Genomic DNA, 23,905 nt, shown 5'->3' on the forward strand with positions numbered 1-23,905 from the left:
TTAACTCTTAGCTGCCCCCCAACTCTGCTTTCAATCTATATCTGAGAAGCATCTGTTGCCCTAAATAAGACTGTAGCTAAAACTCCTAAACTTGGTGAAGCCAGAGTAAGGGGGTGCCTGCAGAAACCTAAACCATAGAAGCATTAATGGAAGCACCCTTGTGCAAGCATCAGTCCTCTATAGTACCCACACAGCTGAACGTCCCCCGATGGAATCTAAGACCAGTGAGGCACTCCTAATATGCCAGTGTGACCACATCTCTCAAGCAGGACGGAGCCGGAGTCAGGGCCTTGGATGTGTCCATGGCCGACGATGCAGCCCGCTCAGAATCAGAAGAGTCAATTGAGGGGCAGGGCCTTGCTTCCTATTGGTAAAATCATTCACTTTTCACTGTTGAGGTCCTCAAGGTTCCTCACTTTTGCCTGTATTATCAACAACTACATCAGGGCTCTTGTGGACATTATGAATGTTTTGAAGTCAGAGCAGTTTCTTATGCTAATGATGCGCAGATTATCCTGAGGCTTGACAAGCCCCCCAGATTATACTAAGGCAAATCCTGCGAGGGTCACTGGTTCCTACAACTTACTTCCTGGGCAGAATCCTACTGTCACGCTGCTGCACGAGTCCTCCCGCCGCCGCCTTCACCTTCACTGCGGCCGCCGAGCGGAGGACTCGCTCTCCCGCCAACCCCTGCGGCGGGCGCAGGCAGCCCACGTCACCAGAGCGCCAGGAGGCGCTACAAAGGCTCCCAACACCCGGCGGAGCTCGCAAATCCTGCGAGGGTCACTGGTTCCTACAACTTACTTCCTGGGCAGAATCCTACCGTCACGCTGCTGCACGAGTCCTCCCGCCACCTTCACCTTCACTGCGGCCGCCGAGCGGAGGACTCGCTCTCCCTCCAACCCCTGCGGCGGGCGCAGGCAGCCCACGTCACCAGAGCGCCAGGAGGCGCTACAAAGGCTCCCAACACCCGGCGGAGCTCGCAAATCCTGCAAGGGTCACTGGTTCCTACAACTTACTTCCTGGGCAGAATCCTACCGTCACGCTGCTGCACGAGTCCTCCCGCCGCCGCCTTCACCTTCACTGCGGCCGCCGAGCGGAGGACTCGCTCTCCCTCCAACCCCTGCGGCGGGCACAGGCAGCCCACGTCACCAGAGCGCCAGGAGGCGCTACAAAGGCTCCCAACACGACGCGAGCGGGACGCCGGGCGAAGCCCGGGCAAAGGGCGGGCCCTCTGTGGCCCTCAAGAGGCCTGAGGAGCCTGGGCTGGGCCACCCTCCTGTCCCCACGGATAGATACTGAGGATGCCAACCACTAAGGATAAAACATCGACATCTGGTGGTGAAAAACGAGGTATGCTCGATAATTTTGTCATCCGTTCTACATCAGCAGCTGATCGAGAACTTGCTCTCTCTGAGCGACGCTCTGCGAGACGCCGCTCTGTGGAACTTTTTAAGACCAATCGATCATCCCTCGGAGGCATACAACATGCCGTCTCACCTCCACCCTCATCACCCACGACCTATGAACGCGAGGGGCATGAGGCATCCCTAAATGAGAGCATTCCACTTCTCTTTCGAGACGTAACCTCCACCTTGGCAGATCTCAATGATAGAACCATAAGCGCCTTAATAACCCCGCGTAACTCTATTTCTAATTCTGATGTACAGATACTGCCCGAAACCTTATCTCCGCAACCAGGTACCACCCAAAACACTGTATTTGATGCACTACTGGAAATATCACCACCCCAGGCAGAGTCTGCTCAAATCCCAAAACCAATCACAAATGCCCCCCAAACCCGAGGTCAGCCACCAGCAAAGCGAACGAGAAAGGGTTTAAGTAACCAGCCTGTTCAGACCAAAAAGAGCAGGAATATTCACCTTAATTTTGGGAAGAAAAACAGCCTTGCCCCTTATATACCTACAACTCCTGACACTGTAACTCCCCCCATTCTCAAATTGAACGATCTAGTTATCACCGACAACTTGGGTCCACTGGAAAATTTACTCAAATCACTGTTACTCCCTGTAGTCGAGAGACTTAAGAGAATAGCTACACAACTGGGTACTATAGAGCAGATATTGGCAGAGAATAAGCTCGAACCCAAAGAATAATCAAACCCTGTAATAACGCCCATACCTTCTTCTATAGCCACTCCCCAGATAGCTTCAAAATTCACTACTCCGTGTAACCTTAACCCTGTGAGATCTCAAACCCCAAAGCCAACAGGGGAACTTACTAAAACAATGCGAGAGACACCCAAGCTGGCGGAAAGCTAAAATCATGTGAGAGCAAATGCGACAAAAGGGTCGCACCTAACATCAAATTGCCAGATGACCGCCCTATTCCCCCACCATCAGTGATAAGACAGAACACTGATAGGCGTAGGCAAATTAATCTTCCCCCCTGAGGCGGACCCCTACGTCATAGTGTTAACCGGGGTCCCTGAATTATCTGAAGGAAGTTTCGAAAATTATCAAACCCTAAAGAACAAGACTATGTACTGGCTGCGAACACACAGGCCATTACCTCCTAATTTAAATGGAGAAATTCTCCACGTTCGACGAGCAGGATGGCTGGGGAAGAGACCCAAAACAATTTCTGGTTACATAGTCATTATAAACCTCAGAGACCATAGGGCAGCTAGTTTTATCAAAGACTGGTACACGGGTGGAAACGAGGGTAGCATCAGGGCCAGAGAACTTGGTGGGGGATCTTCCCGGGATTCCTAAACGGTATCATAGAACGGACATCTCAAATTTTCAACCGCATTTTCCTGTATCAAGACCCGATCTGGTAAACTCCCCTTACTCTATCCATCCCCAATGTCCTAGATGGTCGCATGCACCGCCTCTAGGCTGGTTCCAGCAACACAGCTCATCTGGTGGCTGGACCATTCCTACGTACAATTCCTTTGACTGCTTGTCCGGTCTTGACGAAAATGAATGACTGGCACCATCTGATCTAATCATCGCCCGTCCATCTGAGGGGCATATTAAATATAAGTCTTTAAATGCAAAGTTGGTCCCCGTAAAACCTATGTCCGCTTCAGGGCCACTAGCCTGCCATAAACCACCTCCAAACGAAAATGTCAGTCCTAATCTACTCCCCATGCCTACCATAGAGGCTTCTCTAGTGCCCCTGCAGCGTGAGACGATGGATAAACCCCCAGGTATTGCTCTAGCCGTCGATGCAGCAGGTTTCGCTAGCACGGGTGAGGCCGTGGGTTCTGCAAAGCAGAATTCCATGCATTTCTCCATGATATTTTGGAATGTGGCAGGCCTTAGACTTAAGGTAGATTTACCCTCTTGGCTCTCTGACATTCGCAAACACAACATCCTGTGCTTTCAGGAAACATGGTCCACTACCCAACTCCATCTTCAAGGGTATAAAACTTTTATTTCTCCTGCCCAACCCTCAACTTCAGGCAGATCAAAAGGTGGTTTAGCAACCTATATCGCTAACGATCTCCCTATCAGTAGCATACAGGTTGTAGTGAGTGCGTCAAACTTCCAAATATTGAAATTAACACTAAATATAAAAGCGGCTTACTACGTAGTAAATTTTTATAATAACCTACGGACCGAAGGCATACTCCCTGTCTTGGAGGAAATCCTCCGTCTCCTACAGGTAGAACGGAAAAAAATAAGGAACAAACAATTTAAACTTATCTGGGGAGGGGACTTTAATGTTAGTCTCTGTAAGGATAGTGGCTCCAAAAAATGTGGTTGGGTGGATGAGGGGGGCTTAAATCGAACTCATTTTCCGCATTCCAGTTTAGGCCTCCGTTTAATGGAAATCCTAGTGACATTAGAACTTGGGTTTGCAAATGAGCTTGTTGTTCCCCCAGTAGCATTTTCTCCAACATTTAGTGGAAGAGGCCATTCCTCCTTGATTGACTTTATCCTAGTTTCTCAAGTCTTGACAGACCAAATAGGTTGCTTTCTGAAGGTCACAAACCCAAACAGTGATCATTTTCCAAACTCTATGACTATCATAGTGCCTGACTACTGTAAACTGGCTAACTCACCCTCCCTACTAACCCAAGATGCACTGAGCATGGGTAAATTAAATGGTTTCACCGTAAAGTGGGAAACCGTGGATCCCGTTGCAGGTAGAGTTCTTAGTCGCACTCTACCACAAATAGAAACTTGCCTCAATGCTGACTCTCCCCCTGATAAAATTATAGATAGTTTCCTGACCATTACTAAAACAATTAATGATGAACTAATAAGTAAATCAAAGGGAAAAAAGAAACCAAAAAAGGGCTGGTTCAATGCTGACACTAGGAGAGCCTATTCGTCTCTGAAGAAAGCACTCCGTCGCAGCATTAGAAATAAATCAGAAATTGTCCGTCTTAGAAGGGAGTATACTCAGTCCCTAAAGCGGTGTAAGCTAGAGATTAAAAAACCCTATGGGAGACACTGCACAAAAGCTGCCTTGTAAGGGACTCAACCACATTTTGGCGTACAGTTCAAACTCCCTTCTTAACAAATTATAATTTGAACCCTAGAATTGAGGTGGCAGTGGATGAGTGCGCGCAGGTCACCCACTTTTCAGCCATTTTTGGGGGAACAGCTGCACCCATACAGGTACCTCGAGATGGTAGCAACCTCAGCTTCTCCCACGAGGAGGTAGTTACTGCATTAAAGTTATCGAAATGTGGGAAAGCCCCTGGCCCTGATGGGGTTCCTCTTGATATATATAGACATAATTTGGATTTGTGGTCCCCTATCCTTACTAGGGTCTTTGATGCAGTTAGTGAAACAGGCCCAATTACCTCATGGAAATCCTCAATCCTCCTCCCAATTTTCAAGAAAGGGGATCGAAATGATCCAGCTTGTTATCGACCCATTTCTTTATTAGATGCAACTGGTAAGGTTGCAGGGCGGTTAGTCCTCCAAAAACTTCGTAGCTGGGCAGCTGAAAGTCAAATACTGTCAGATCTACAGTACGGATTTCGTGAGGGTATGGGGACGCTGAAACAACCACTAAATTTGTCCCTACTAGCGGGTAAATATGTGGGGGCGAAGAGGGGTAAACTCCATCTGGCATACGTCGACCTGTCGGCAGCGTTCGACTGTGTGTCTCATTGCAAGTTTTGGAATATCCTCATTAAAATAGGCGTAGACCCCCCTTTAATCCGCTTCATGCAAGACCTTTACTCAGGGGCATCAGCCAAAGTTCGCTATGGTACGGGGGGGACTTGACCAGGTCTTTTGACGTGGTGAAGGGAGTCAGACAGGGCTGCGTGCTGGCTCCCTTCCTTTTTAACCTGTACACTAATGGCCTGGAGGTGGCAATGCTAGAGGGCAGTCAGGATCTCCCCATGATTGGCCGTCGTCCTATTCCAGCTCTGCTTTATGCAGACGACGCTGTCATAATGGCGCGGACTCCCTGCCAACTACAATTGCAGGTCAATAGATATTGCCTATTCATGGAAAGCCTAGATCTAAAGGTTAATAATAAGAAAACCTTCATTATGCATGTTGGGAAAGCCACTAGTCACACAAAGGGTATATATATAAACAACACCAAGTTAGACTGCACAAAAACATACCCCTACCTGGGAATTCTGATCGATAATAAGCAAAACTGGCGACCAGCCATTCAAACCAGGAAACTGTCATTCCTTAGAACAGTAACGGCCCTGTCAACGTTTGCCCGGAACGTAGGCAAGCGTCCGGCACGCGAACTGCTCCAGATTTACCACGCTAAATGCTCTTCAGTAGCTTTATATGGAGCAGGAATATGGGGTTTTACTGCCACCACATGCATTCAAAAGGTGGAAAACTGTTTTCTAAGGTATCTTTTAGCGGTCCCCAAAAGCTCCCCAATCTACGGCTGCCACGTGGAACTAGGTATGGACTATATATCCAACATCATTGCCATCCAACCGATCCTACTCTGGCAGCGTATATGGCATACAGACGAATGTAAGCTTACTCGCTCTCTGATTATCGACTGCCTCGCCCTAGAAAGATGGAAGAGCATTTCATGGCTGGATTATGTTTCCAAATTTAGAGTCCTATTTTACCCATCCCGAAACTATCGTGAGCATATCACGAGCCACCCTGAAAAACGTATGTTTATCCCATCTGCGTGAGCTTCGAATGGCAAGAGAGACTTCTAAGCCGACAAACGTTCACCTCTTAGCAGTACAAAGCTCTTGGGGGATTCAGCCTTATTTACTGCTAACAACATTAACATATTACGACAAATACTTGCTGACCCGGTTTCGTTTCAGTATTTTCCACCGCTTAGTGACTTTCCCCAAGACCAATGATTGGTCCGCAAACCTATCCACCTGTCCTTGTGATGGGCAGTCAGAGCAATCGCTTCTCCATGTAATGTTCTTTTGCAGCCTCTATGACCACCCAAGGAGAAATTGGATTTTACCACTAGTAAAATTCATGGGATTGCGCCAATGCCGCCTGGCGCTCCAAGCCCTACAATGTTTGGACACTGAGTTCTCAATTGTCCCTATACTTTGTTTTTTAAAATCATGCATTAAATTCCGAAAAGATTATGATTAATTTTACATTTAAAGTATTGATTACACTATTGTGTAATAAGTTTTAGAAATCATATTGTGTTTAGTATCCTTTCTTCTTTGTGTTCTAAGGATAGAATTCTTTTTTTTAAAACGTATTAATTTAGTTCCTATTTTATTTCGTTTTATCTGTACTAATCTTAGGAATTTGTTGTCTTTTTAAAAAGGAAAAAATTGCTTTTTATTCTGTACAATTGATTTGACTTGTCTGTACTTTTATGGATAAGTTCCCTTATCCGAATAAAGTTTTATTTTATTCGATACTGAGGTTTGATAAGCTTATCTCAGATAGCCAAGAAACATCATCAATTTGCTCTTTGGATTAACAATATCTTTTTATTTTTTATTTTTTTTAAAGCTAAACATTTCTAAGTGCCAGATGTACAACCATTTTTTGCAATCGCAAACGTGAAATCGGCCCGTTTGCGACCGTAAAATAGGGCTGACCCATGTACAACCCTATTTTGCCATTTGGTAACTTATTACCAACTGGCAAAATATTGTTTGTGACTCGCTATTAGGAAGGGGCGTCCCTACCTGATAGCGCGTCCCAATGGTATGTACCATTGTTTTGCAACCGCAATTGCGGTTGCAAAACACTCAGTTTACCACCTACTTCAATCAAGTAGGTGGTAAGCTGCTCAGACAGGAAGGGGCCCCCAGGGGACCCCTTACCCTTTGTGAATGAATGCAAAAATATTTTTTAAGGGCAGGGAGTGGTCCCATGGACGATTTCCTACTCTTAAAAAAATGAAACAGAATCTTTACATTTTTCCTTTTTAAATTCATCACGTTTTCCTTTGAGGAAAACAATCTGCATTAAAAAAAAACCTGCTTTATTTAAAAAGCAGTCACAGACATGGTGGTCTACTGACCCCAGCAGACCACCATCCCTGGTACTGCTAGCCATTCCCATGGGGTCGCAAATTGCACCTGCCTCATGAATATTAATGAGGTAGGCAATTTGCGACCCCATTTGGGATTGCAAACAGTATCTGGGACACTGTTGAACGTTCCTATTTGTGACTGCATTAGTGTTATCGAAAGCAGCTTTTAGCTCTGTTAACATAACATGTATTCATGTCTCTGTGGGAATTATTGAAGTACTTTTATTAATCGTCCTAATTTCCGGTATTCATGTCTCTGTGAGAATTATTGAAGTACTTTTAATAATCGTCCTAATTTCCGGTGAACTAGTTCAGTGCGTTTGCTTTAGGCTTTTGGGGCCAGATGTGAGGCCATTGGCTTTTGCGAGTCGCAATTTCCGAGCCGCAAAAGCCAATGTACAACAGTGTCAGATACACTGTTAGCGATTCCCAATGGGGTCGCAAAATGCTAGGCTCATGAATATTAATGAGCCCCTCGTAATTTGCGACCCCTTTGGGAATGGCTGGCCCTCTCCGGGGATGGCGGCCTGCTGGTCTCAGCAGACCTCCATGTCTGGAACTGCTTTTCAATAAAGCATTTTTTTTTAATGCAGCCCGTTTTCCTTAAAGGAAAACGGGCTGCATTAAAGGAAAACGGGATGCATATAAAAAAAAAAGAAACATTTTTGTTTCATTTTTTTAATGGCAGGTAGTGGTCCCTGGGACCACTGCCTTCCCTCAAAAAATATTTTTAGAGCCAGTCACAAAGGGGAAGTGGTCCCCTGGAGACCCCTTCCCATTTGCGACTGCATTACCACCCTCTCGAAGAGTGCGGTAAATTGCAAGTGTTTTGCGACCGCAATTGCAGTTGCAAAACATTCATACATGGCTTGTAAGTTGCTATTAGGAAGGGAACGCCCCTTCCTAATAGATAGTCGCAAAATAGTGTTAGTACATCGGCCATGTAGGTTTTTGAATGCGCAAACGGGTCGCTAACCTGTTTGCCCATGCACAAGCTGGTCATACATCTGGCCCTCAATTCAATAAAATTACAATTTTCAGCGAATCGCTGCATTGATGTCTAATGATTTTGTATATAGGTCGCAAATCCGTCTCATTTGTAATTTGTCCAAAAATTGCTAATTTTTAGAGTCATTAACAGTTTTATATATGGTTTGTTTTCTTGTGGATTACAGTCTAGAAACATTAGAATCATTTCTGCAAAGGAATTCATGCTTTCACTCCCTGAATAAATGCAGTGGACACCCATGATTTGGCCTGTACATGTGAAGGGAGCAGTGCGTTGCACTTTCATCACTGACGTTATCAGAATTATTTATGCACCTATTGCGGCTCTTCATTTAGGGTGATAATGCACCAAGTAAATAAGAGTAACTCATATTTTCTAGGTGTTTTTAGGTCTCGCCTAGGCAGCTTGCATGCAGTGTCTCTCCAAGACATCACGTAATCTGTATCAGGGGTGAAACTCCGCCTATTGCAGGGTAGTTTCTCCTGCCGCTTGCCATTAGTAAACTCTGGCATTGCTTTTCTAAGCGGGGTATTATTGGCTGTCCATCCGATTCGTCACTCCCGTTGATTCCGGAAGCAGCATCGCCTAACTCCAGTTTTCGTCTGCTTTTGTGGTTCTGTTTTCCTTTTGGGACTACTTTTTCTTAATCTTGTGTTTCCCATGCCTAAGCACCACACATGGTTTATGTCCGCCTCGCTTTGCATTTGTAGAAACTGTATTTATTTATTTTTTTGCAGCGCGCTATGGCACTTTTACAACGGGCCACACGCAGCTCACAATCCTTATCTTTTTAGACTCTCCCTCCCCGCTCTATAGCTTTGTACATAGTATCTCTTTACCAGCGCAGCGCCGTTTCATGAGCGCTGCGCTGATATCGCTTTCAACGTTGTGTATTTCGCCTGTACACATGATGTTGGTGATTGAAAGGCAGGAAGGCTTGTGTTAAACCTAAACAGAAATTATGCTGATACTATAGTCATAGGCGACCCCAGCGGCAGACGCCATCGAATAAAGACCAGGTTAGACGCCATTGATTGTTTTTCTATATTTATAATTCAGGTTGATGGAACCGTAAACCTGAATAATTCAGTTGTTGCAAGCTTTGCGTGACAACATTCTGGCGTTCGACTGTGCTTTTCTTGCACTAAAGCCGAGTTAAAGCACAAGTTGGGGAACGGATATGGGATTAATCAAGGGACTCATAAATCTGAGTTATCTCAACTGCAATGATATCTCGAACAATGAAAGGCTAATAACGTCTGCCGTGGATGGTGCTTTTGCCGAGGCCTTTACAGTGATGATGGCTCTGTAATTCGTCTGAGGCCCAGAACACGAAGGCATTGACTGATTTATCAGCTATGATGCAGCAGCTCATGCATATGTATTTCCCACTCCTCTGTTTTACTGTCTCTGCACTATCATTCCCTCCCAATCAATCATGGGGCTCCAGCAGATCACGGGAGCCAGGCGGACAGGGCAGGAAGTGTTGGGCTGCAACCTGCCTCAGAGCAGGGGGCACTGCTATCTGTGCTTTCCATGCTCTCGAAGCCAGCTGCCCAGGCCAAGGAATGGCTCTGATCTCCTGGGAGAACTCCCGTCTGTGCTCTTTCTATGTATTTTGTTTTTAGTCCTACATTACTACATGACCTCCCTGTAGTTTGGAAATGTTGTGTAGCCTCCCCGGCTCAAACTCTTGTCCCCTGCACAGGAAGCTCATCCGCAGCTTGTCTTCCTTTACAGGTAAATGCTTTGTAAGCACGGTTGCAGAGCGTTGCGATTAAGTTTTGTGACATATTTCATCTCCAGCCTTAATGCATTCGGCTTCTCCTCGATTACACTCATTGCTTAACTCCTGTGTGCCTGACCAGCTCCAGACATTGAGTTAATGCATCACCCCTTTATCGTGGACCTTTATTGAGAGGGAGGTCTCTATTGTCATGAATAACACGTCTAGAGGTGAAGCTGATATGTCCGTGTTTGATACAGTGCATTGGGCTTGGTGCTTTGAATACACGAGGTGGCTTGATCGTAGGCCTGGTTTGAAATCAGTGGTGTCCTCAGTCTGAATGTTTTGATGCTGGAGAAGAATCCCCCCCCCCCCATTTAGGTCTGTACACGAAACGCTTTGAGTCTGAAACAGTTTCCTATTTATCTGGGGAGAGGTGGGTGCAGAGCAGTGTTCTTGCTAGACCTTCGTTTTGCATTTATGGCCCTTACAAGTTTCTTCCTACCTTCCACGCCCTACATGTTGTTTACCCCTGCTATGCCCATTATAATGCTTCCCCCACCCATATCCTTTGTGATGTTTGCCCATCCACCTCCTTTGTGATGCTCCTCCCACTATAGTGCTACTTATTTTTTATTTGCCAATCCAGATTGTGTGGGTTTCTTAGTCACGCTTCACAGCATTTTGGATGCTGTACAGAATCGCTAAAAACATAAGCAAAGCCATTTGTGCTGAATAGAAGACATATTGGCTTCGTAACAGTTTGCCCTCCCTTTTTTAGGTCTCGCCTAAGCAATCCCGTTAGGGATGCTGGCGGAAATATAGTAAGGCTTTCAAAAGTGTACCTACACTGCGGATGGGTTACAGTGCATGTGAGCACAACCACACGCATCGTGAACAGCTGCCATTTGCTACCAGACACTTCATGCGCGTGTCCCACACTCCGCCTCTGCCACATGCATTCAGGTCACCAGGCTGCACACCCCCTCACTCTCCATATGCTCACTCGCCTTTCATCGCGCACCATTTGTCTGAGCCTCGGCATCAGACTTCAAATGGATCCGCCCCCCCCCCCCCCCCCCCCATCAGACTTCAAAGAAATCCGCTCCCCCGCCACGCAATGACGAGAGCTTGTTATTTCTATCCTCTTCAGTGCTCGTCCTGCAGTTCTCTCTGCCCATCTCTAAACCTTGTCTCCCCTCCGATTCCACTCACTTTGTCTGCATCTGCTGTTCCGTCACTTTACTTCTTTTTCCTTCCAACCTAGCCTAGATTCCCTCTTGTACTCTCCTTTTCACATCTTTGCTCGGTGTCTGTCTTCTCCGTACGTACTCTTTTTCTTGGTTTCTGTACTTCGCTCTCCACCAATTTCCATGTTCTCTCCTCTCGCGCTGTTTTTCCCTTCTCTGCCCCTCCCCGCCGACCACTAATTACATATCTTTTCCGCCCGCCTACCTGAAAGATGGATTAGGCAGGGTCAGTTACTCGTAAAAAGCCCCGAAGACGCTGAATCGGAGCGGAAAAATGTAACCAAAATGATGGGAAGTCTCCGAGGGAGATCCAGCCGCCTGAACCGTCGACAGGAAGCTGCCACTGCCGTGGCTTCTGAGCAGGAGCGGAATCCCTTAAACTCCTAAATACACATGCATTTTCATTTTGCCAGTTGTTAATTTTAAACGGCATCGGGATTTGGATAGGCATAAGAAAGCAGTTTGCAAGTACATTATTCGTGGCAATGTATTTGAATCGAAATTAGGGGCGCATTCGACGAGATCAGTGCGCGCGCACGCTCGGCTGCTCGCTTCAGGTGGCCTTTAAGTCTGACCCGATTGCAAGAGATGGAACGTCCGCGTGCGTGGCTCGGTGCACTCCAAAAGGCCAGACTTTTGTTTCCCAGAGACATAAATACAACTGCGATGCTGCCAGTCTCTGGCACTCAGGAAGTGCCAGAATCAAAGCACGTTAGTCGAGATGTTCCAGAACAATCGGGCAATGATTAAAGGCACGATTTTTGGGTTTGTACAATAGTCCTATAGTTTTAGGAAATGTTCTACCATTTCAAATGTTTACACTGACATACTTTAACTCATGTTACCATGGCAATATAGATATTGTAGAACTTTTTTTAGGTCGAGCCTCAGGCATTGCTTTAGCAATGTTTGTTTGGCGAGATTATAGTAAGGCTTTCAAAAGTGTACCCAAACTGCGGATTAGGTACAGTTCATGTGAGCCAGGCGCATGCACGTCGCACACCCACACCATTTGTCTGAGCCTCTGCATCAGACTTCAAAGGAATCCGCTCCTCCGACCCCCCACCCATCAGACTTCAAAGGAATGCGATCCCCCGCCCCACCACACAGCAATGCCGACAGCTTGTTGAGGCCGCAGCCTAGCGCCACTCCTTTCTGCTCTCTCACACTTGATTTATCTCTCTCTCACATTCTTGTGTGACAATATCCTGAAATTGTTCTTCTCCAGTGTGGGGCAACATGAACTGCTTGGACATGCCCTTTGTAACACTTTATGAACGATGCAATTTACGAATAAAGCATCTCTCATCGGACGGCGTCTTAGCGCTACAGTCGGTAAAATGTACTTTATGAACGTAATCAGCTCACAAACAGGCTCAACAGAACCCAAACTCCGCGCGTCACACCAGACTGGACAAGCTGCAAACTAGGTCACATGACTTTATGCGTAATGAGATGCGCAAGGAATTCTCTTCCAAGTCCATTTAATTACTGGAATCAATCTGTTAAATCAGCTTCCATCCGCTCACTGCTCAAAGACCACCCCCCCTCCTGCGCGGATGCCCCAGAAACTCACGCGGACGGACAGACACGGTGCACCCGCATCCCCCCCCCCCTTCCCCCCTGCACCTTCTAATGGCTTCAAAGCGCTTCAGTGAACAAAGGAAGAAGTGGCGAAGGGAGAGGTGGGGCGGCTGAAAACGAAGGCATAATATGTGTGTTCCATAGTACCTCACACCACAAATCTCACATTTTGCCTGCAAGTCCCGCAACTTGGACCATTTTCTTTTGAGCTTCTGATTTATGTTGAGGGCATTGTGGTCACTCCGTTTGATGTAACCAGGTTCCAAAATATGTATGTCTGTGTGTTCTTTTACAGTGCGTTTGTTTGAGCACTCTAACAGTTTTTGTGAATGTGCGTGTACTGCTTGCAGTAAAACCATTTCGTGCAGTTCATCAATTACCAGCGAGTACACAAGTGAAGCCACTTTCTTTAAGCAGCAAACTCCCCCCCCCCCCTACCTGCCACAGAGCTCTCCATTATTCCAGGTTCACCCCCCCAAACACACAACCCCCTCCACACACAACCCCCTCCACACACAACCCCCTCCACACACAACCCCTACACACACAACCCCTACACACACACCCCCTACACACACAACCACACACACAACCCCACACATGCAATCCCCCCACACACACACAAAACCCCACACACACAACCCCCCCACACACACAACCCACACACACACACAACCCCAAACCACACAACCCCCCACACACAAAACCACACACACAACCACACACCAGGATAGCAAAACATAGCATAGCAAAACAAAAATAGCATAGCAAAACAAAGCATAGCATAACAAAACAAAACCTAGCCTAACAAAGCGTAGCATGGCATATCCTAACAAAACACAACAAAACATAGCATAGCATACCAAAACATAGCATAACAAAATAAAGCAAAGCATGGCATAACACAACAAGGCATAGCATAACAAAACATAGCATAGCATAACGAAACATATCATAACAAAACATAGCAGGACAGCATAGCATAACACAACAAAACACAACAACATAGCAAAACAAAAGATAGAATAACAAAGCATAGCATGGCATATCATTACAAAACACAACAAAGCATAGCATAACAAAACATAGCACAGCATAACAAAATAAAGCAAAGCAAAGCATAGCATAACACAACAAAGCATAGCATAACAAAACATAGCAAAACAAAACATAGCAAAGCATAGCAAAACAAAACATAGCACAGCATAACACAACACAACAAAACATAGCAGAACAAAACATAGCATAACATAATGCATAGCATAACAAAACAAAACATACCCAAACATAGCATAGCATAACAAAATAAAGCAAACCATAGCATAACACAACAAAACATAGCAAAACAAAACGCAACAACACATAACATAACAAAATATAGCATAGCAAAACACAACACAACAAAGCATAGCTTAGCATAACAAAACACAACAAAACATAACATAGCATAACAAAACAGAACAAAGCATAGCATAACAGAACACAACAAAACAGAACAGCATAACAAAGCATAGCACAGCATAACAAAATAAAGCATAGCATAACAAAATAAAGCAAAGCATAACAAAACATAGCATAGCATAACAAAACGCAGCATAACAAAACACAACAAAACATAGCATAACAAAACAAAACCTAGCATAACAAGGCATAGCATAACAAAACAGCATAACATAACAAAATAAAGCAAAGCATAGCACAACACAACAAAACACAGCATAGCGTAACAAAGCATAACATAACACAACAAAGCATAGCATAACAAAACACAACAGAACAGCATAGCAAAGCACAGCATAACAAAACAGCATAGCATAACAAAACACAACAAAGGTTAGCATAGCATAACAAAACATATCATAGCACAGCATAACAAAACATAGCATAACAAAACAAAGCATACCATAACAAAAGACAACAAAACATAGCATAGCAAAACATAGTATAACAAAACATTTCAAAGCATAGCAAAACATAGCATAGTATAACAAAACACATCATAGCATAACTAAACATAGCATAACAAAGCAAACCATAGCATAACAAAACATAGCAACACAAAGCATAGCATAATAAAACACAACAAAACAGCATAGCATAACAAACCATAGCATAGCAAACACAACAAAACATAGCATAGCATAACAAAACATAGCATAACAACACAAACCATAGGATAGCAAAACAATACATAGCATAGCATAACAAAGCATAGCATAACAAAACACAACACACAGCATAGCAAAACACAACAACAAATAGCATAGCATAAAAAAACACAACAAAACATAGGAAAGCATGGCATAGCAAAACAAAACATATCATAGTATAGCAAAACATAGCATAGCATACCAAACACAGCAAAACATAGCATAGCATAGCATAACACAATACAACACAACAAAACATAGCAAAACAAAACATAGCATAACATAACAAAAACATATAGCATAGCATACCAAACACAACAAAGCATAGCATAACAAAACGTAGCATAAGAAAGCATAGCATAAGAAAGCATAGCATAACAAAACATAGCACAACAAAACATAGCATAGCAAAACAAAGCATAGCATAACAAAACATAGCATAACAAAACAAAGCATAGGATAGCAAAATATAGCATAGCATAACAAACCAAAGCATAGCATAACAAAACATAGCATAGCAAAACACAACATAGCATAAAAACACAACAAAACATAGCATAACAAAACATAGCATAACAAAGCATAGCATAACATAACAAAGCATAGCAAAACAAAACATAGCATAGCATAACAAAACACAACAAAACATAGCAGAACAAAACATAGCATAACATAACAAGCATAACTTAACAAAACATAGCATAACAAAACATAGCATTGCAAAGCATAGCATAACAAAACAAAGCGCAGCATATCAAAGTATAGCATAACAAAACATAGCCAAATAAAACAAAGCATAGCAAAACAAAGCATAGTATCATAAAACACAACAACGCATAGCATAGCATAACTTAGCATAGCAAAACATAGCATAACAAAGCATAGCATAACAAAACACAACATAGCATAACAGAACAAAGCATAGGATCGCAAAACAAAACAAAGCATAGGATAACCAAACATAGCATAACAAAACAACACATAGCATCACATAACAAAACATAGCATAGCATAAAAAACAAAGCATAGCATAACAAAACATAGCAAAACAAAACATAGCATTGCAAAGCATAGTATAACAAAACAAAACATATAGCATAGCATAACAAAACATAGCACAGCATAACAAAGCATAGCATAGCAAAACAAAGCATAGCATAATAAAACACAACAAAGCATAGCATAACAAAACATAGAAAGCATTACAAAGCATAGCACAACAAAACAGCATAGCACAACAAAACAAAACATAGCACAACAAAACAAAGAATAGCATAACAAAATATAGCATAGCATAACAAAAGGTAACAAACCATACCATTGCATAGCATAGCATAACATAGCATAGCATAGCATAACATAAGAAAACATAGCATTAAGTTGGATAAACTCATAGTAGCAGGCCTGCTAGCTTTAACTGGCAGTGACTGTAAGCAACTTCGTCAACCCAGAAGCAGTCACTCGGTCACCTTTGCTGTTGTATTGCAGTGGTTTCTATTTATTAAACAGTGCCCATATTTATACTGTTAGCACTTTACTTGTGCAAATTTCAGGGCTCAGAAAACTTTGATGAATCGAAGTTCACAACTGAGGCTGTTAAGTTCGCTCTATATAAAACCCCAAGGATAAATGAAAAACATTGCCATTTACAATGTGAATAGCTCCAACAAATACAAGACCTATTGCAAAGTGCAAAACATTGCCATTTACAATGCCAATAGCTCCAGCTCCAACAAATGCGAGACCTATTGCATTTCCAATGCTTGTTTTATTTTCTATTTGAGGGATCGAGGGTGGGACTGATATATTGAAACCCGAGACACATCATCTAGTCTCAAACTGCCATAGTCCTTTCATAAACCGGAGTACTGCGTCTTGTGGGAGTAGCCATAATATTAGCATTGCCTCTTGGTGTGGTGCGGCACCTTTTAAGGCATGGGCAAAGTGGACTCTGCCCCATGGCCCTAGCAGTTCAGGGGGCCCTTGATAGAGCCAGGTCTTGCCCTGGTGACCCTGAATAATTCTTGCACATATTATTCAAAATACCAGTCCCCTTTTATTTATTTGTAATCTGGGTGATATATGAGTCTATTACGAACATTTTGCAGAGAAATGTTTTGTTTTTCACGCAAAATCCATACTTTTTTTAACATCATAACGGTACCTCGCTTATGAGAAATGGAAAATGGTCACAGATTATTTGCAGTAATATTAGTGAGCTGCTGCTGTGTTACAGTATTGGAACACACATCGCTACCCCTGAATGTTACATGTAAACACATTTAAAATTTGGGTGAGTGTGCCTCTTTACTGTCTGTTTTACTTAGATCTCCAAAAGGTATGTTACTGAGTCATTGGAAGCTTGTTCTCATGGGTAAAACAAGCCTTCATAACTTCTTGAAATTGTGAACTGAGCCTTCTTCATGTATAGTCTGATGCACTCAATGCAACATACACTCCAAATTCCACTCAGTGCCACATAATTACACGCCACATAATTACACCGCGCTCAACTCAACATACCTCCAAATACCACTCAGTGCCACATAATTACACGCCACACAATTACACTGCCCTCAATGCAACATACACTCAATACTACTCAGTGCCACATAGTTACACGCCACATAATTATACTCTATCGCATCACCACAGCAACACTCAGCATCACCACAGCATCACTCAGGGGCACCACAACATCACTATGCGCTACCACAGCATCACTGACCACCAACACAGCATCAATCTGTGCAACCATTCAAAAACAACTGGTTCAAATATGTTCTCTCAATGTTTCAAGCTTTATTACAAACGTCACAAAAAGATGTTAATATTTCACTTCTGTTCTTGGATTTTCGTCCCAATAAAATACACTGAACATAATCTTCACAAAAGTTATCTACAAAAGTTTAAGCTATTGCAGTTATAAATTACAATAACTTTTATTTAAGTATTAATTATTTAAAAAAAATTAAAAGCAATTGTTATTTGTAATATCAATACATCTAAGTCATGTGAATACAACACATATTGCATTACAAATGCTATAGGTGTCACATTTGCGAAAGTTAAAAGTTTTGGCATTGTAAATGATAAAGCTATTAATTTCGCTATTTTCAAAACCAACACATAAAAAAGAAATGTGTCATTTACAATACCAATTGCTCAAACTTTCCTAATGCGAGACCTATTGCATTGCAAATGCTTGTATTTTCCCATTTTTTCTCTCTTCCCTACTTCTTCCTCATCCTATAATCTCTCTCCTACATCCTACCCTCCTTTTCTCAACCCCAATTTAATTTTCCTTTTCTTTCTGTTCTGAATGTTGCCCTTGTGCACTCCTCCTTTTCTCTTCTTTATTCTTAATATTTTATCTCTCCTCTCCAGCCTGTCTCCATATCTTTGTCTCTCTGCCGTCTCATGGCTGCTGTCCCTTTTTTGCACAACATCCTCCTCCGCAGGAAAACACACAGCTGCAGTTTCTGACTTTCACCAGTCCTCAAAGTTTCCAAAAAGGCCAATCTTTCCTGTGTTCTTCAAAGTCTTTGTCCAAAACACATAGATAAAAGACAGTCATTTGCACTACCAATAGCTCTAACTCGCGCAAATGCAAGACCTAATGCATTACAAATGCTTGTTTACATATGCATTTTTAATTCCCCACCTCGGAGTGGGTTAAAATGGCATCGATCTGAATGTTTCCCCTCTCCCAAGCTGCAACATTCGGACCTTTGGTATTTTCCCTGCTCACATGACACTGATTTACCTGGTGAAATATGTGTAGTGAAAAAGTGTGGTGTTTCAAGCACCAGTTGTATTTTCATTTCTAGTGCAAACTGTTGTATGAGTTTTCATTCCCATCAGAGTGAGGTCCTGCTTCGGCTTTGACAGCATCACAACTAAACCGCTTTTAAACCTTTGCTATTCAACTAATACATTTATTGCAATTATTTAACTATAAGAAGCTGTTTCTTGCATTTGGATCAGTTGTAATTTGACACTTGTGTTAATTCAGCAGGTGGTGGAGCCGTTAACAAAAGAAGCAAACTGGAGAAGCCTGAAAAATGTGCAGGAAAAACATCATTCAAAACGGCATTAGGAAAAAGCAACGCCAAGGTGTTTTGTAGCCCTCTGAAGGAAACAAGCCATACTAACAAGCTATTGTATGGAACTTCTCAAGAACAAGAATATTCTAACACATGTCCAGGCGAAGGTTTTTTCAGTTCATATCCAGAAAGTATAACCGTTGTGAGATCAGAAACATTTAATGAGTGGACGACTGCACAGAGTCCTTCGTCGCTTTTGTCATTTCAGCCTAGTCTGCAGCAGCACTCTGCTTCATACTCCTGCATTGAAAGGGAGGGAAGTGGCGGTAAAAAGGATCATTTGATGAAACCCAAGCTAGCGCACGTGGCAGCCAGACCGTACCAGTGTGCTGAATGTAGGAAAAGCTTCAGCACAGCAGGTACTCTCATCATACACAAGAGAACACATACAGGAGAGAGACCGTATTGCTGCAGTACATGTAAAAAAAGCTTCAGTCAGAAGGGAGTTCTCAATAGACACCTAAGAATACACCTGGGTGAAAGGCCATACCAATGTATGGAATGTGAGAAAAGCTTTAGTCAAAAGGGGCATCTTAGTAAACACCTGCGAACACATAATCAAAACAGATTCTCCTCACACATATAAAGATCAAAGAAAAGCTGTTTGAGGAAAATACTTTAGCTGTTCTTTTCTGCCCAGTGTTAAATCCAATCACCAGTTTGGTTGGAGCACTATGTACATGTTTGTAACTTGACGTCACCGAAGAGCGGCCAATACAAAACATTTCCAGTGTGGCTTTTGGTTCCCCTTAGTTTAATATAACTCTGCTAAGAAACATCTCAATGAACAGTTCAAAGATTTTAAACATTTCTCTGATTACATCTCTATAGCCATAAACCATATTGCCGCCTGCAGTGGGCATTAATGGCTCACCCCCACAAGTATTGGATTGCGTCACTGCAAGAGACAAAAACCCACTGCCTGCATCTGCCTAGGTCTCTGCTACGCTCTTTCCGCTATCAGAGGATGGCATAGAATGCAGTCAACAATTAAGCATGATAGACAAGGGTAAGCGAGAGAGACTCTCTTGATACCAGAAGGGCCGAGAGGAACTCAAAAGAGGGAGTACACCCTCCCATGTTATAACACGTATTCACAAGAAGTACTCCCTTGATCTCTTAATCTATTCCACGATTAATGTTTTGGGTGGATCCTGATCAAACCGCGATGGGAAATCTCTATGTGGAGCTACGAATGGTACGCCACTAGGAATTGGGAAAGGAGGCAAGTGCTTTTATTTTATATACCCTCACACACCCTAGTGGTGTTTTCTTCATCATAGAATCACCCTGACGCCTAAAAGTCAGGTTGGGCTCAACCTAATTTCAGGGAGCTCTTTGAGAAGTATTTGGCCAGGGGGAATAAAGATTACAAATCCACAGGTAAATCCCAGTTTCCCTTTATTCTTGGATCTGCCAGGAATATTAAAATAGAGAAAATAGGGTCGTTTGGGATATTATGGTCCTAGGACCCTAGTGCCAACATAGTTCAGTCCGCTTAACCACCTAGAGGGTGCTGGACTTTCTTCAGGGCAATGACGTAATACCCCCTGGAATCAATAATAGTGAGGGAATTTCCCTATACTATTTATAATAAGGGCAGATAGCTGCTCCTTTTCCTATTAGCAAAGGCTTTTATTTTTGATCACTTCATCTGTAGAAAGAAAAAGAACAACAAAACCAAACATAGTGTAGCATTCTTTTAACAACTGTTAATTCACCCTGTGAGGTGTGCAGCTGCCCCAGTGTCACAATGGCCAGAAGGTGACAAACACAACATCCAACATACCTATTCGATGTGTGTAGAACCAATATTTTTAACTTTACCACACTCCACTATGTGTTTGAAGACAGTGTAGTGGCGACAGTTTGTCACATCCTGTCAGTAACTGCATACTAGTGCATGTAAATCACTGTGAGACATCCGTGTCATCCACTCAAATCGGCAACTACTATTATCACCTTTAAAGCCCTTGTTAATAAGTTAGTAACCCCTTTTCCGAATGCAGTTGTGCTTAGCAATATGGACACACTCCGTTGTGATACATAATGCGGCACACTAGGAACCACACTTTCTAGCATACCTTGTGGTCACGTCACACAGCCAGTATATGACCCGTACAATGAACATATCTACCCCTGTCCCTCTATACGTAGACCAGGACCAGTTTTTTAGCACCCGAGTACTACAGTCAATGTTTTATAACCCTGTAGGTTATTCTTGAAATCGCAAACCGGTTTATGAGATTACCGTGCTCCGATTCTGATATGGAACATTCACAGGCATGATATAAAATACAGGGGACCACACTTCCCATCATGCTCAGGGGTAGTGTGACAGTCAGTGCGCGACCTCGCCCCAGAAGTAGGGGGATTCATTCCAGACTCTCCCTCCCCAGCGTGACCCTTCTTAATCAGCTTGCTCCGGTATCTTTTTGCGTAGAGCCGGCGGGACCCACTTCAAATAGGATACACTACGGGGCAGGACCCTTGGAGGCATGAGTAACTATAGGCATGGTTGCAGAATGCAGGTACGGGTGGAATTCGCTCCTGTACGGAGGACACATCCTGCTAATTTTAACCTCATGCTTCGTTTTGTCTCTCGCCTTTATTTTTGTTTCATGCACAAATATGACTATATGCTGGCCCTTTTACAACTATGATGTAATAGTGTGTGACTACAGGGTGCTAACCCCTCATAACGTGACGTCCCACGTGGAGTTCAACCTCTCCCACAATGGGGTAAGATTTGAAAGTTGATTGTTCTTGGTGTATGAGTTTCACAGCGAATGATGACAGCGGTTCCTGCTTTGAGTGGATGACACGGATGTCTCACAGTGATTTACAAGCACCGGTATGCAGTTACTGACAGGATGCGACAAACTGTTGCCACTACACAGTCTTTAACCACATGGTGGAGTGTGTTAAAGTTAAACATATTCGTTCTACACACACCGAATAGGTATGCTGGATGTTGTGTTTGTCACCCTCTGGCTATTGTGACACTGGGGGCAGCAGCACAACTCACAGCGTGAATTAACAGTTGTTAAAAGAATGCTACACTATGTTTGGTTTTGTTGTTCTTTTTCTTTCCACAGATGGAGTGATCAAAAATAAAAGCCTTTGCTAATAGGAAAAGGAATAGCTATTTGCCCTTATTATAAATAGTATAGGGAAATTCCCTCACTAATATTGATTCCAGGGGGTATTACGTCATCGCCCTGAAGAAAGTCCATCACCCTCTAGGGGCTTAAGTGGACTGAAACATGTTGGCACTAGGGTCCTAGGACCATAATATCCCAAACAACACTATTTTCTCTATTTTAATGTCCTTGACAGATCCAAGAATAAATGGGAACTGGGATCTGCCTGTGGATTTTTAATCTTTATTCCCCTGGCCAAATACTTCTCTAAGAGCTCCCTGAAATATTGTTGAGCCCACCCTGACTTTTAGGCGTCAGGGTGACCCTATGATGAAGCATGACACCACTAGGGTGTGTGAGGGTATATAAAATAAAAACACTTGCCTCCTTTCCCACTTCCTAGTGGCGAACCATTTGTAGCTTCATATAGAGATTTTCCATCACTGTTTGATCAGGATCCATCCAAAACATTAATCGTCGAATACGAAAAGGCAACAATTAAGCACTATCATGCAGAGAGAAAGATATTTTTAAATTGTTTGTGGCTGAAGTCCGAAATCTCAAGTTGTTTAGGAGTGCTGTACAACATCTATTAAAATATATTGCGTAATGATATTTCAAATGAAAAACTGCAAGAAGGTTTATTTTTTATTATGTTTTTTAATTGCTCTAGAACGTGCAGGCTAGACCACAGTGTGCTGTACTGTAAAGAAATACAAAGTAAAATATTGGCATCAAGATACAGTACATTGGATTAATTAGAGGAGAGGACAGAGGAAGGTGGTCTGGTCATTAGTGAGTGGTGTCCAAAGTTTTCCATTTCATTTGTGATGCATAAGATTGCGAATACCTTTTGTAATAAATATAGGAGGGGTTGGGGAAAGGGAATGAACGGTACAAAGCAGGAGAGAGTTGTGAGTGAAATGGAAGGCACGGGTTGCTAGTGGGTGGTGTGAAGAAGTACTATAAGGCAATGCTCTGTTAACCGCTGTAGGTAAGATGAAATATGGTAACGGACGATAAATGCAAGTAGTTTCTTCAGGCTCATGTGTTAAGGCGTTTTCCAAAGAGCACACTTGTTTGCTATTTCTAAAGCCAGAGACAGAGGTGGCTTTTCTGAAATGAACAGATGGGCATTCCATATTTTTGGTTCATTGCCAATTCAGGACCTAGCCGGAGTGCTCTTTTGTCAGAGAGGGGTGTTGAGTAAGAATTTGTATTCGTTCCAGATATAACTTTGGTGCAAATTTTTGTAGATTAGACAGCGTCATGTTTGTGTGGCATCTGAGACCATGAGCAACAAAGTGCAGAACAGACATGAACTTTTGATTGAAATGTTATTTTTTGTGATTTTTGTATCGTCTAGTCTTTATTTGCTCATACTGTAACCTTAGCGACATTTAACATGTCAAAGTTTAAAACAGTTGAAACTTGTGCAAAAGTTTATTAAAAAGAGAATTCCAAAGAGCTGATAAGAGCTAAATATCATTATGA

The 23,905-nt window shown here is 43.0% G+C and overlaps 1 protein-coding gene across 1 annotated transcript in view; it reads left to right on the forward strand.

Annotated features, from left to right (window-relative positions):
- The window catches only part of LOC147668938 (uncharacterized), a 178,595-nt gene extending 158,130 nt beyond the window's left edge, over positions 1–20,465 (forward strand). Inside the window, exon 4 of the mRNA XM_086948334.1 lies at positions 19,181–20,465. Within this exon, the coding sequence (XP_086804460.1) occupies positions 19,181–19,854 (674 nt within the window). The 3' untranslated portion in view covers positions 19,855–20,465. The remainder of the gene's footprint in view (positions 1–19,180) is intronic.
- The last annotated feature ends 3,440 nt before the right edge of the window (positions 20,466–23,905 follow it).

This window comes from Lissotriton vulgaris, unplaced genomic scaffold (assembly GCF_964263255.1).
Source record: "Lissotriton vulgaris unplaced genomic scaffold, aLisVul1.2 SCAFFOLD_2736, whole genome shotgun sequence".
NCBI classification, from domain to species: domain Eukaryota; kingdom Metazoa; phylum Chordata; class Amphibia; order Caudata; family Salamandridae; genus Lissotriton; species Lissotriton vulgaris.